This window comes from Populus alba, chromosome 8, assembly GCF_005239225.2.
Source record: "Populus alba chromosome 8, ASM523922v2, whole genome shotgun sequence".
In the NCBI taxonomy this organism is placed as follows: Eukaryota; Viridiplantae; Streptophyta; class Magnoliopsida; order Malpighiales; family Salicaceae; genus Populus; species Populus alba.
In genome coordinates, this window is record NC_133291.1 from 11,415,723 (window position 1) to 11,430,501 (window position 14,779).

Below are 14,779 nucleotides of genomic sequence, written 5' to 3' on the forward strand. Positions count from 1 at the left end.
ATTTTAGACTTTTATTTCTCAAATTGAATTTTCTTTGTCAATAGGGCTCTTATCAGTCAACAAAATACTGTCAAATTTTAATATTTGTATTTTTGAACCTTCTCAACCAATTTTTAACCCTTTTTTGAGTGTTATGCCATTCTTTTTTCATTGTTATATTTTTTTTATAATATTTTTTTTTTGATTTTTTTGTATTTTATTTTATTTTTTTAAGAGAGAAAAATATAAATAGGAGAAAAACTCAAAAATAGGTTATGACACGGTAATCAATCAATTAATCATAAACAGCTTATGACTAATCAAATGACACGTCGTTTCATACTGTAATGTTATTTTTGGGATTTTGATGTCTGCAGATGGTCAAGGAGGCGATTGTGGCTTTGAAGGAAAGGAGTGGATCGAGCCAGATTGCAATTGCTAAGTTCATCGAAGAGAAGCACAAGTCCAACCTCCCCACCAATTTCAAGAAACTAATGCTTGTTCAATTGAAGAAACTTGTTGCTAATGGCAAGCTAGTTAAGGTCAAGAACTCCTTCAAGCTCCCTCCTAAATCTTCCGCTAAGGATGCTGCTTCTGTGAAGAAAGCGGCTCCAGCGAAGCCCAAGGCCGAGGCTAAGCCTAAGCCGGAAAAGGCTGCGAAGGCAGAGGCTGTAAAGTCTCCAGCGAAGAAAGCTGTTGTTGCGGCTAAAAATAAGACTCCGGCGAAAAAGGCATTGAAGAAACCCAAGAGTATTAAGTCGCAGTAAAGGGTGTTTGGCGTTATTGCGGTGGAAAAATGCTTTTTAAAAAATTTAAATTTTATTTTTTTTGTTAGGAATGAATATGTTTTTGATATTTTTAAATCATTTTGATATGTTGATCTCAAAAATAATTTTTAAAAAATAAAATAATATTATTGACATATTTTTTTGAGTAAAAAACACTTTGAAAAGCACAACAACCACATTTTCAAACACGCTGAAGACCGAGAAGTGAAAGCTGTTTGTGTGGATAAAATGACAAGACTTGTTAACCAAGGTTATTTGGGTATAGAATTGCTTGATTTTTTTAGGAGAAATAATTTCAATGTAATTCAACTTATATTTGAAAGCAAATTATTTGTTTTAGTGAATATTTGGTATTGGTGTGGTTAATATTTTTTGAAAATGTTTTTTTATTTAAAAATATATATTTAAAATTTTTAACATCATTACTATCCGAAATTAGAAAACCAAATAAATATACTTTTAGAATTTATATAAACATAGGTTAAATTTCATGAAAAGAGTAAAATAATTCAAAGTTAATAGCATAGCATTATTTATCAAATAAATATTAGAAAATAATATAAATCATATCCTAAGACTTTACCTAATAAATTAAGTTATTGGGTTAAGATGATTTTTTGACATAATATTAGAATCTTGATGACTAACCGGTCACGAGTTTGAATCTTATTATTTTTATTAATTTAATAAAAATTAAATATAAAATAATATAAACCTACACAAGTTTTAAGTTCAAAGAAAAAAAGTGTTTTTATTTGACAAGAAATGAATTCATGAACATGTCGGTGATTACAATAAAGTGTTTGAGCTCCGATTGAGCAGCGGGCCTGGAAGGATCCATGACGATGTCATTCCAAAAAGAGCCCGGCTCGAAAATGGGGCTTGGGTCTGTGTAAAGCTCGTAGATGGATTCTGCTTCAGCCCTCAAATTGCTTGCATTTGTCAAGCATTTGTACCCCTCTGGATCAATCAGGAGCTTGTTGTCCCCATCTTTCCATGCTATCAGCTGCATTCATTTTGTGCCAATCAAAAAGTCAGTGTATAAGAAAAATGCAGTCCCTACTTGTCTTTTGAATCGATACCAGTACGGAAATCTACAGGCAAGAATTAAGATAACTGCTGCTAGTTCTGAGCTACGAGGTATGGAAGGTGGGGCTAATTTTCGTACATAATGCAGCGTGTTCGAGGTCCATTTCTTGTCGAGGCCTCGAGATACAGAATAGTGCATCTAGCGGACCACAATCTAGGATTCCAGGCTCAAACTTACCAGTTTTCTTAGAGCTGACAGATGGGTGATGGGTGATTTCGACACTTGGCATGTCAATCGATAGATAGTGACTCAAATAGCATGGTGGCCCGACAAAAATTCAAGGGTGGTTGGCAGACTCTCTTTCCTAATCGATGTGTCGTTTCAGAGGTGCATTTGTGTGTGCCAGTCACTACGAGAAAGAAGAGAAGAAGCACGGGATGCATGGCGGATAAACCTGATGGAAAAGTCGTACTTACAGTAGGCGGTGCTCCGACTGAATTGGTGCAATAAAGCCTGGCATTATCAACAAGTTGGCAGTATCTTTCAAATGCGCTGGCAAATCTCTTGTGGGACTTTAACCGGGAAAGCACCCTCACTGCCCCTCTCGTCGTTATGGCTCTCCTGTTCAAAATCCCAGAAAAAAATACCCTCTTTCATTACTACCATGTACCGTACGACAATCAACGAGAATGATGTTGATTCCTACACAGCTAGTTTTATCATGTTTCGATTGTTACCTGATGCCTCTAACAACAGCTAGATAAGGGTCACAGACAACTCCAACCAGCTCTATTCTGTATGGTTTCCTGCCAGTTAGTTCTCCTTTCTTGTTGTTTGATCGCTGGTCTTCTTCCTGTTCCCCTACCATTTCCCAGTAATTTTGATCAACGGTCCCATCCTCAGCTACCTGGTACCCTGGCCCCATTCGATAACGATATATGTGCACATTACGAGCCATGGCAATTGTCTGCTCCACAAAAGGCTCCCATGAAAGGGTGCCATTCATGATTACATCCCGTCCTTCATTCAGTGCAGTTACCAGGAGTGATGATGCAGCATTGGTTGATGATTGGTAGATGACATCCGACTCTTCGAATGCATCAGCCTCTAGGTCCCCTACCACAACCGCCTTTGCCTTTGCTCCTGACCAGAACGTTCTGCCCAATTATTTATTGATCAGTGTCCCATCAAATCACAATCACAAGGCATGCACTCTTTTCCACAGCAAAATTCAATCATCTTTAATACTCTTTGAGAATGAAAGTTATTTTTAATGTTTACGAGGTAAAATTTGATAAATCCATACTCTTTGAGAATGTCTTTGGTGACAGTGCTCTTGCCAGCCCCCATACCACCACCCATAAGTAGCAGTACCGGACTTCTCTCACTCAGTGCCCCCGGCACCATGACCTCCTTACAATGTGATTCCCCCTGGCCGATTGCTTTCAATTCCTCAACTAGAGTAGAAAATGCCCTTGTAACCTTCAAGTCCTCGGTCACCCTCTCAAAACATTGTTTTCTGCCAAAACCCACAAAAATTAAAACCATGACGATAATATAAAGTATCCATTCGATTCCTCAAACCATAAAGTTTGGTGTGGTATAAATGAAAAACCACGGCACCTCTGGCCCTTCATAAAAGAGAAAAATGAGGTCAAGTGGAAGTGGGTGAATTGAAAAATAAAAAAAAATGAGGCCAAGTAATATGATATTACAAGTCATTGTTATCAAACCCTTCGAGCTTTGGTTTCCTCACGGATTCAACATCCATAACCTGCCATCCATACAGAAAATTAGAGTAAAGAGCATAAGACAACAAAAACAAAAAACAGAAAATAAAAGGTACTGTTCCTTTTCTTTTTATTGTTTGGTTCTGAAAATTGATGATAAACCTGACTGGTAAACAGAGATGCTCTGCTCCAATGAAATGCGAAATAAGTGAGGATGCATTTTTCAAATTCCCCCATCAGCTTCACGTACAGATAAGATCGAAACTCAGGTAGATCAGCAAAAAAGTCGTAGATGTTTTTCTCACACCCTTCAGATCTTTTCAGATAATCATAAGCCAATTTGCATAGCCGTGGACACTCATCTGCATCTGCATATCCCATCTGCCTAGCTACAAAGACCAGTAAAATGAAAAATGGGTAAAATTTCTTCTTTCTTGACTCTTGAGAAAAAAACATTATTTGTCAAGAAAAAGTAATACAACTGAAACAGTTTATAGTTACTTAAATTAATTTACCAACATAATCGGAGAATCTTTCAAGATTTTCCAAACAGCCATATTCTGCCCTGAATAAGCCTGGAATGATGTGCTGGTCTTTTTTAGCTTTTGATTTTCTCCAATAGTCGAGAGTCGCAGCGGCACTGATGAAAACCACTAAGGAAGCGGCAAGAACTCCTGTCAATTTGGCATGGCCGTTATTATTATCTAAATGAAAGGAAGGAACTGTCGTCAAAGCTTATTTTCTTACTAGAAAACGATCAGACAGAGAGATTACGCAGAGAAAGAAAAAAGAAGGCTTACTTGACTGCATCTTGTTGAAGCTTGGAGGAGGCTTCGCTGCAGATTTGAAATAGTTTGCCGGGCTTTAGATGATTTTACCGATTACAGATGCATGTCACTTTGGGTCTCTGTAAGTAAAGGATGATGGATAAATTTTTATATGCTTATCGATTCCCACATGACAAACAAAAAAGAACATTTCTTTGATTTGATGCACATCCTTTCACGTTTTGTTAATTAAATCAAAAGCTAAAGTATATTGTAATTTTTTTTCCCCTAAGAATTCTTGGCTCCTAAGAATAGGATGGTGTTTTTTTTTTTAAAAAAAAAAAAAAGTTAAAAGCTGACATGGTAACATGTTAGGCTCTTTCGGATAGTGAGTACGATTGCATACGGTGGAAAAAAAATTTGATTCTATCATATCATTAAATTTATCTTGTCCTCATCTTCATTTATGTGAGATGCGTGTGCTCGTCAGATTTATGATGAGTCACCAACATCTTTTTATCCCTCTCTCTTTTTTTCTACATCTTTTTATCCCTTTCTCTTTTTTTCTAGAAAATTGTGTCTAGCCTGTCATATTTTTATATTAGTCCTTCAAGTTTATTTTCTTTTGATTTTTTCCTTGATTTTATAATAACTATTTGTTTTATTTTGATTCATTTCTCAAATTTATTTATTTTTTTTGCAATTGCATCCTCCTTTAATTGTTTTGTCTATTATATTTGATCTTTATTCTTTTGATTTTGTTTGTTTTTTTACTTTTATTTTGTTGATCTATTTGTTGTTGGTGTTTCAAAATCCACCCTTTTTAATTTTGATTTTTAATTTTAGTAATTTTCTCTTTTGTTGGAGTTTTATTTGTTTTTAATTTAATTCTTTAATTCTAATTTGTATATATAATATTTTTTGATTTGGTCCTTTTGCTTTTGATTTTTTTTTCCTTTGCTTTTTTGTCAAGATATTCATAGCTTTTTATTTTATCTTTCAAATCAAGATTATGATTTTTTTTCAATAATAATAATAATAATAATTTCAATTTGATCTTTCTTCTTTTGATTTCTTGTTTGTTTCCTTTATCCTAAAATTTTTATGATTTTTAATGTATCCTTTAAATCAAGCTTATGATGTTTGTTATAGTAGTAATAATAGTAGTAGTGGTAATAGTAATACTAATAGTGATAATTACAATAATTGTAATAAAAATAACGATAGTAATAATAATAATAATGATACTAATAATACTGCTAATAGTGATAATAATGTTAATAATAATGGTAATAATAGTAGTTTATTATGATAATAATAGTGGTGATGATGATAATAATTGTGATAGTATAACAACAACGACGACGACGATAACTAAAATAATAATGTTATTAATAGTAATAGTAATGTTGAAACCAATAATAATACTAATAATACTGCTAATAGTGATAATAATTGTAGTAATAATAGTAGTTTTTTTATGATAATAATAGTGGCAATGAGAGTAATATTGTGATAATAACAATATTAATATTACTAATGGTAATAGTAATAGCAGAAGGAATAACAATAAGAAATGATAACATTAGTAGGATATTATTAACAATAATGATAACAACATCACAACCTCCAATAATAATAACAGTAGTAGTAGTAGTAGTAATAGTACTAATAATAATAATAATAATAATAATAATAATAATAATAATAGTTTATTATGATAGTTGTGATGGTTATTATATCAATAATTGTGGTAATTAAAGTAATAATAGTAACAATTGTAATAATAATATCAATAACTCAAAATAATAATAATATTATCAATGATAATTTTAATAATAATACTAATAATAAATAACAACAACAACAACAAACAACAATAATGCTAGTAATAATAGTAGTAGTAGTAGTAGTAGTAACAATAATAATAACAACAACGATAATAACAATGATAATAATGATAGTAATAGTGATAGTGATCATGATAATAATACTAATAATAATGATGACGATAATAATGATAATGATATTACTTATCAATAATGATAGTAATAGTGATCATGATAATAATACTAATAATAATGATGACGATAATAATGATGATAATATTACTTATTAATAATAATAGTGATAGAGATCATGATAATGATAGTTGTAATAATAATAATAATAATAATAGCAATAGCAATAATGATAATGATAAAGATGATACTAGTAATAGTGATAGTAATAGTAATAATTCATCATTTGATATTAGATTTGCTGGGGATTGAGTTTCACCGTTTTTTCATGTACGATATTTTCAGTCTAATAACAGGAGTTAAGAGTTTAAAAAGCTTATGTGACCCAACACCCTCTTTTATTTTTTGCCTTATTGGTTTTCTTCATAATTTTATCATTCAATATTGGTGTTTTTAATTAAAAAAAGATCATCTAGTTTTCCTTTGAAATTATTAAATAAACCAATTCACATCAAGTTAACTATTATATAGTCTGGGTGTTGGGCCTGACATCTTAACATACTCATAAGTGCATGAGTTTAGTGCGTACCCGAGTCCAATAGGGTTAGGTCTAACACCTCACTAAATCTCCGAGCACTTGGTTTTAACACGTAGTCAAGCCTAATATAATTGGGTCTAATATCTTAATAGACTCACTAGCATTTGAACTCAATGCGCAATCGAGCTCTATAGAGTATTTTTTTTTTTTTGATAACGTGGGTGTCTGGGCCAGCTTACGCGCACCACGACTAATCCCACGGCCCACTGAACATCCTGCAAGCCCTAGTGAGCAGGTAAGGCACCGCGGGGGTGACAGGCATACCGCACAGGGAGGACTCAGTAGAAACAGGAAAGGAGCAAACTTTCCAGCCCCACTCCCACTAGGACTCGAACCTGGGTTCGAAAGAAGGAAAGCTGCTCCCAACACCACTGAGCCACACGCCTGTTGGTGCTCTATAAAGTATTTGGAGGTATAGGTTCATAGTTATAAAACCCGACCCGGTAGTTGACCCGGAAAAATGACCGGGTCACGGGTTTTGTGGGTCAACCCGGGTTAACCCGGGTCAACCCCTCTTCTTGAGTATGAAGATTAAAGAAATCAAACTGATACATCATCTCTATACCGCAAAACCCAGTGATGAATTGCTTACCTTTTCCTATCCATTTTTAGCATAAGCAGCTGAATGAAAAATAAAATACTTGTGTAACTAAAATTTAAGCAGTAGAACAAATATAGAATGATATTAGCTTCCAACAAATCCAAAAGATTCCTTAAAAATCGCAATAAATCATAAAACTTAAGAAAAAAAAATAAAGAATGAAACCGACAACAATAAAGATCATGTTTGCAAATCATATCAGAGAAACATGTTTCTCTTCATAGGTGACTAAAGGATGGTTGTCAAATGAATACTTTTTTCAGTTACTTGTTCCAATCCGAAGAAGAGCTTAAAAAGCATGGAAAAAGGAGTGAATCATTCAAAATCTGCAGCAATTGTTTGCAATAAGAAATCTCAACAATGAAAAAAACATGAAAAAATAAGCAGTGTAAGGAAAATAGAGCACCTGTAGAAATAAACACCCATTTCTCTGATGAAATCTCAACCAATTATTTGTTTTGCAAAAGATAACAGAGAAGGAAATTAGGGGCAGGCTGCTCTTCTCATAAAATTAGGGCAGAGACTAATTACTTAGTTGTTCAACTTTCGTTTTGCTGCCAGCGACTCAAAGGAAAGTTAATGTATATATATGCTGGGTCTCGTCCGGGTTTGACCGGGTCATCCGGGTCACGGGTTGACCCACCGGGTCGACCGGGTTTGACCGGTTTTTTGCGCAAGCCGGTTTTTAACCTTGCCCGGACCGGTCCAGCCACCGGGTCGACCGGGTCCCGGGTCGACCCGCCGGGCCGGTCCGGGTTTAATAACTGTGTATAGGTTAAGGCCTTTCAAGAAAAAAGAAATTTGTGTAAAATATGTTGGTACAACATATAGTAAAAACAAAAAAGGGTAATGTCATCCTACTGGGAGCGAGTCAGAGTAAGGATCAGTATGAAAATAGAAAAAAAAAATAAAGATATAATTAAACTTAAATAAATGGGTATAAAATGAAATAACCATATTTTGTAGGGGTTTAAAAACATATTGGGGGAGGGGGGCTCCGCCTGCACAAATAATTAAAGTAAGAGTCTAAGTGGGTGATAGATGCCATGATCATTGGAATAATATTCTATACATTGATAATTGATGGTTCATTTAGGAAAGATATCATCTATCTTCGTTTGTAAGTAGCCTATTTACCCGTGCAATGTTTCGGTTCATACAAAAATCTAGCTATTTCTTAAAAAAAAAAAAAATCAGCTAGAACAAAATTTTGTATTGTAAACAAAATAATTAATGTATATTTAATTAAATAAATTGGTAACACTAGTAAATAAAATTCACAGGTTGGATTATATAACTCTAGTTTGATTTACAAACAAATTTAGATTGGCTTTTTTTTTTAAGAGAAAAATAAAAGTATATGACTCTCTTTGTCTATTTGCTAGTTTTTGAATAATGAAGAGATGGTAGAAATTTTTTAATCTAAAATTTCATTTTTAAATAAATTTCACCTAAAAATACATTATAAATATTTTTATAATGTTAATGAATTAATTTTTAATTCAAAACACCTCTAAATCAATCTAAAAATCAAAATTAAACTAAAAACAAAATTCTTTTTCAACCCAACCTACTTCTCCAGACCCCATAAAAGCTTAAAAACACAATAAGACATGATGACAACTAATATTTTTCCTTTTTCTTTACCGTTCATCGATGAGTTTTTCTCCTCACTCAAATTCATGTATTGAAAAAAGTTCAAAATAAATTCTTGAACCAAATCTAAGACTAAAAAAAGTTAAAGGGTCCAATCCAAAAAAATAAAGTAAAATAGGTGGGCTGAAAAAAAGCTGCTTTTGAGACCGACGACGTGGTTTTCACATGATTTACGTTGTGGGTGCAGGGCTCCGTCCTGCTTTATATTAAAAGCATATATAATTTTAATCAATAATAATGGTGCGGTCGAGTCAGGGTTCAACTACCATATAAAATACACAGCTGGAAATCACTTTACACTATTCTAACTCTATCGCCAAAGCATCTCACATACTTTTGCATCAGCTTGGCATTAAAATATTCTTAATATTAACAGCTGACTAAGGATCAGCTGAGGTGCATGTTTCACTTTTACCCGCTGCTGTATTAATGGTAGAAATTATATCATGATGTTCTTGGTCTGCAAATCACTGTCTTTTACACGACAACCGCAGAGGTATTTGTCGTCACTGAGGGTATAAATATCATTTTATATATCAATCTTAATTAAAAAAACACACACAGTAACAATTAAAGAATCTATGGTTATATCAGCACAAATATCAAGGTAAGCTTTCTCTCCCTAGCCATTCCTCCATGCCAAACGTTCTTGAAACTGGACGATGGTGTCGTGTTTACGAGGGACAGATGAAAAGCTATAGAAAGCGCTTTGTTCTTCTCACTTTATGTATTTTTTGCAAGCGACATCTGAATCTGTATCTGCCTAAAACCGAAACATTTTCATCTCTTCAACTTTCAATCTTAATTCTTCTTCGGAGGGTGTCTTGCCACCATCCTTCAAGGTTGCACACCACCATGCCATTAGCTCACCCTGCAGAATACAGGAGTCAGGCTTAACCGCCACTTTCAAAAGTCAAAAAATGAGAGCAACATATGAGTAGGATCACTTTCTTTCTCAGGTACAAGGATAACTCAAATTGTCTTCATGAAGAGACTCCACCAAGCAAATGCAGATTCAGTCATATAAATCATCAATGAAGGAGACTTCAATGCAACATGAATCAAGATTTGGTGTGTAAAATAGGCAATATAGAAGAAAGATCATAAGACCATATTCTGATGAGTCGTGATCCTTGAATGAGAAAAGGGCTACTTGACCGAGGCCAACTAATCGTGCATTCAAAACATACAAACATGATTCAACAAGGGAAAAAAGGCTGTAAATAGCCAGATTAATTATATGCAGTCCATGAATAAAGATATCAAGCTCGCAGATTCAGCTGGAAATCTATAGATCAAAGATTGAAATTTAAATTGCTAGATTATATAAAACATGAATTCGTTTTCAGAGTCAGGCTTTTACCTCGGTGAAATCGTGGTTGGAGATATATTGACTCTTGACTAAACATTTGACGCCACCTACAATTACAGCAATAGAATTTTTGAACTTTTGTTTTGAACTCTGACTTTGAACTCCTGTATGATCAAAAGAAAGAACAGGGGAAAAAGGGGAGGGGGTGAGTCGTCAACAGAAACGGAAGCTAATTAATGACAACCATGCAACTCGTCCATCTATCATAGATAGGAGACATGGTAAACAATTTTGGCTTACCAGTAATGCAGGCTACATAATACCCAGTTCCACCCAATCCCTGTTCCCACTTCCCAAGCCGCAAGCGCAGGAAAAAGCCATCAAGATGTGATGGTGGTGTATGCGAATTCATCCATCTGGTGCCAATGCATGCAACATAGAAAATATCAAGAAAAGGATAAAAACTTTTACGACAATAATTTCTAGAAAAGAAAAATTCAAGCTTTGATGAATGTTACAGATAAAACCAAGGTTATTCCCTGAAAGTAGTTTTGAGTTTTAGTTCATATTGGTGTTGATAAGTAGGACTATCAAGGGAGAGAATCATAAATGAGAAAGCAGGACTAGATTTATAATTATCTTGTAATTGAGTTTTTCTAGAATGACCAGCGACTGCCTTCAATTGCAGTGTAGCTGATGTAATAGTGCAGTTATCATAAAAAAGCCACAAACACATTATCACATATTTGATCCTCTTTGTTCAAAATTTTGCATGGAGGTATGCCAACAGAAGATGAAAAAAGAGCAACTAAAATTTACCCCCCATTGATATTGACCATAAAGTACATTAATTAGAGCCATAAGATAGGTATGCAGAGAGCTATCCGAGCAATTCAAACTATGAAAAACAGTACTGTGGTAGAATAACTGACGATTTATGCAGGCTGGTACTCTCATTCTATGTCCTGCAATCCTTCCTTTTCTTCTGACACTCTCTCTTCTTCAGCCACAATCATTTCTATTTTTTCTTCCTTATGCTTCACCAATGCAATATCTAATACATTTAAGTTATTGGTTCTGATCCTGGACCTTCTTGCATAAGTTGTAAAATATGTCACCTCATTATACTTCTATCATAGGATTCTCAGAGTCACTATCCTGAGCTCCTCACCACATGTTTCCTTGGAATTAATTTTCCTAGAAGGTCACTCAGATTTCACTTCAAGGTTATGAGAAGAAAAAAGGTCATCCTTCAGTGGTCCTGAACACTACAGACAGATTACAATTTGATCTGCATCAGAAGGTAACGCGGTTATCCAAATGCCATCTTCTTGCCACAAGGCCAGACTCTCTACCATAAAACCATGTTGCAGAAACAAGCGTGTAAGATATGTAAAAGAAAAATCGAAATGCCAAAATCACGAGCCAAAGTAATATGAGGATAAAGTAACAGAAGATGATTTGATAGAATAAGCATGGACAGACCAATATTAAGCCAGATGTTCAAGCCAATGCATTTCAAAATTAGCAGCTCACGAATTTTCTGGTTCAAATCTGTCATCCTCGGTTCATATTTAGTAAAATGAGGCTTTAATGTCCTTACCAGAAGTTTATTAGATTTTCTATGCAATCAAACAAATTCCCACCTTGGACTTGGTTTATCTAGTTAAGAAAATAAATCAGATGCTGGAAACTGGAAGCATGTCTTCCCAACTCAGAGTAAACAAGATGCCGTGATGAACAAACACTGCCTATTACAGGTATAAACAAGCCACACTTCAGATTAAACTAAACAAAAGCTCAACCATATGGTTGAAAACAACCTGCAATTTATCTGTCTGTATATGATGTCTCAAACAATTAGAGGGGTGCAGATATCCGAGTGCTAAATTGCATGGCAGTTTATAGGAAAGATCTCCAAAAAAAAAAAACAACAGTGAAGATGACAGTTTAGTTGGAATGATCTACTTACTTGAGAATAATTGTTCGAGATAAACGAAGCCTTTTTACTGCATCAAAAATTCCCTTTGGTACATCCGATATCTGGCTATTGATAAAATTGCTCAAAGGCATGACCTGGTTTTCTTTCAACTTCTTTTCCCCAGAACTTGAAGCAGTGTCTCTCTCAAACAGTTTCATATTCGTATTCATTTTCCCAGAGGCAGAAGCTTCATGCAATTTCCCATTGCGAACTGTGGGTGCATCAGCAGCTTGCAATTGACTATCCTTGCCATCTGACCGCTTTGCATGGTCTTCATTTCTTGGATTGAGCAGAATTTTACAAGGGCTGGATTCATGGACCGGAGAAGCGCCATATTCTGCTTGATGTCTTGTTCTTGAAGAGGCACTAGGACATGCAACAGCCCAGTGATTTGACTGGAAACATCTTATGCACACACACGGAAATTCTTTTGCTCCGTTAAATGAATTAGCATTTCTTAGAATATCTGCAAGCTCACTATCTATTATCTCTGGACAATCTCGCACATGGTGACCTTTAATGCCACAAAAGAAACATGTCAGGTTTCCATGAGAAGAATCATCTGTCCCGTATGATGGCATGATGTGCTTGAGGGCATCCAATCTCCTTGCAAAGACAGAAGCCATCGCCTCTGAATTTCTGAATCTTGAAAAAGGCAAGGTAGAGTTCATTTTACACATGGACTTCTCATCATGGTGTCCATTTACTTTATTTATGCTAAATGAAACTTCAGTACTGTTGGCACAATTTTGCATGCATACCGGGTCCTCAGTGAAGTGCTCCTCCTCCCTAGCACCCACAATTTTTTTATCTTGGTAAGAAGAAGGATGATTCTGCCTCTGAGCCTTTGGCCTTGTGAAATCGGTAAAGCCATCAAGAGCTCCGCCAGTTCTACTGTGGCTAAGATCCCTGTTTGACAATGGACCAGAAGTTTTTGGAGAAAGCCGAGTTATCCACAAGCTTGTGAGGCGGTCACTTTTGAACCCGGAAGTATTTGTGGCCTTGCCTTCAGATGGCTGTTCATCATCGTTCCTCTTACGTTTACCTGGAGAGGAATTGGAGCTTGTCCCATCTTTCTCCTTATCAGTTGCCATGTTGCATGAATTTTTTTTCTCTGCAGAGTTACTCCCGCTGATCTCCTGACCAGAAGCAATATTGGTGGATATAAGTTTGGTCAAGGCTGGTGGAGCTGCACCATTTCCAGATGTCGACTCATTTAACTTCTCATTTGGTTGAAGAAACCGTTTGTACACATTGTCAGTCACCATACGACAGCCTATTGGAGTACCATTAGAGTCACAGATCTTGTTGTCCAGCCCATGTTCTTTAGATCCTTCCGTTTGAGTATTGGCATTCAAAGCGACAGTTTCTTGAGCCTTTGTCTTGGGACAATACAATGACTGAAAAAGCGAATGAAATCCCATAGTTTTGGACCCTTGATCTTGATTTCTGTTACATGAAATGAGATTCTTATCACGATCCTCATGTCCATGCTTATGATTTGCAAGGGTAAGAGCAAGAGAAGGTGCCTCATCTTCATTTGATTTTAAGAACCCGTTCATCATGTTTGAGATCCAATTCATGAATGAACTATCATGTTTAGCAAATGAAGAGGAACCTGGACTTTCTTGAATATTTGTTTTGATACTTTTGCTCCCAACAAACGAATGTGGATCAAAGTTCCGTTGCCTTTTGCCAGTAGAAAATAACCCAACACTGTTGCAACTTTCGACACTTTCATGGCTGTCATCATCCATGTCCAGCATTCTTTCATTTAAATTTCCATCAGATAAAGCCTTAGCCTTGCCTTTCATTTGATACCTTCGGGTTCTGCTGTGTGTGGGAGACTGTTTAATGGCACAATCATTGTCCTTAGGAAGTATCTGATCATCCTGCTGAGAGCTACTCCGGACTTCGTTGGCAGTTTGTGATCCTACAATCTCAGTTGCCACATCACAGACATTTTCACTACGTGGAGTTTTAAAATCATTCTCTGCAGTTGACTCCAGTTTTTCCAGAGGACAGATGTAGGGACCAGTCTCCATATTATTCTCTCTCTCTTTTTCCATGCATGAAGGTGATTCAAAATGTTCTCTTCCTACTGATGGTGCTTTCTGCATATTAGTGTCATAAGATTCACATTCTTCCACAGAGCAAACTTGCGAGGCCGCAACAATTTCTGTCTGTAATGTGTGACTTGCATCACCAACACCTCCAATCCTGACAGTAGGTTCCTTGGAAGTTGGGCCATTCTGTGCCACATCCAGTTTCGTTTCGTCTATTTATATTGAAAAATGAAAAAATCAGTGTCCTGTTAGGAATGAGAATATCGAAGCATGAACAACCAGTTTCTTCAGGCACCTAAAAAGAACTAAT

The 14,779-nt window shown here is 35.4% G+C and overlaps 3 protein-coding genes across 10 annotated transcripts in view; 1 reads left to right on the top strand and 2 right to left on the bottom strand.

Annotated features, from left to right (window-relative positions):
- LOC118056861 (uncharacterized) overlaps nucleotides 1-14,779 on the bottom strand; it is a 32,351-nt gene that overhangs the window by 14,858 nt on the left and 2,714 nt on the right. For 6 of the 8 annotated variants that reach the window (XM_035069272.2, XM_035069256.2, XM_035069263.2 and 3 more), the window contains 4 exons: nucleotides 12,395-14,681; nucleotides 10,723-10,838; nucleotides 10,474-10,586; nucleotides 9,621-9,981 (listed from right to left, as the gene is read on the bottom strand). In XM_035069272.2, the coding sequence (XP_034925163.1) occupies nucleotides 9,874-9,981; nucleotides 10,474-10,586; nucleotides 10,723-10,838; nucleotides 12,395-14,681 (2,624 nt within the window). In that variant the 3' untranslated portion in view covers nucleotides 9,621-9,873. Of the gene's footprint in view, nucleotides 1-9,620; nucleotides 9,982-10,473; nucleotides 10,587-10,722; nucleotides 10,839-11,651; nucleotides 12,174-12,394; nucleotides 14,682-14,779 lie in introns of those variants that run through there. The other 2 variants (XM_073410659.1, XM_073410658.1) reach the window with 2 other exon arrangements.
- LOC118054030 (histone H1) lies at nucleotides 311-746 on the top strand. Its single transcript, XM_035065465.2, has one exon. The coding sequence runs from the start codon at nucleotides 357-359 to the stop codon at nucleotides 744-746; it is 390 nt and encodes a 129-aa protein (XP_034921356.1). The 5' UTR covers nucleotides 311-356.
- Nucleotides 1,492-4,684, bottom strand: LOC118056889 (calmodulin calcium-dependent NAD kinase). Its single transcript, XM_035069311.2, has 8 exons — nucleotides 4,328-4,684; nucleotides 4,043-4,231; nucleotides 3,690-3,916; nucleotides 3,513-3,571; nucleotides 3,104-3,316; nucleotides 2,535-2,954; nucleotides 2,274-2,418; nucleotides 1,492-1,773 (listed from the first exon to the last, which is right to left on the bottom strand). The coding sequence occupies exons 1-8, from the start codon at nucleotides 4,335-4,337 to the stop codon at nucleotides 1,519-1,521; spliced, it is 1,518 nt and encodes a 505-aa protein (XP_034925202.1). The 5' UTR covers nucleotides 4,338-4,684; the 3' UTR covers nucleotides 1,492-1,518.

What these genes read in the sequence shown, in the direction of transcription:
- LOC118054030 (XM_035065465.2), top strand. Translation starts at nt 357, where the DNA reads ATGGTCAAGGAGGCGATTGTGGCTTTGAAGGAAAGGAGTGGATCGAGC.
- LOC118056889 (XM_035069311.2), bottom strand. An exon ending in GGGTTTGATAACAATGACTT is followed by an intron (nt 3,317 to 3,512) that starts GTAATATCATAT and finishes GGGTTTTGGCAG; the next exon opens with AAAACAATGTTTTGAGAGGG. An exon ending in CAGTCGGAGCACCGCCTACT is followed by an intron (nt 1,774 to 2,273) that starts GTAAGTACGACT and finishes AAATGAATGCAG; the next exon opens with CTGATAGCATGGAAAGATGG.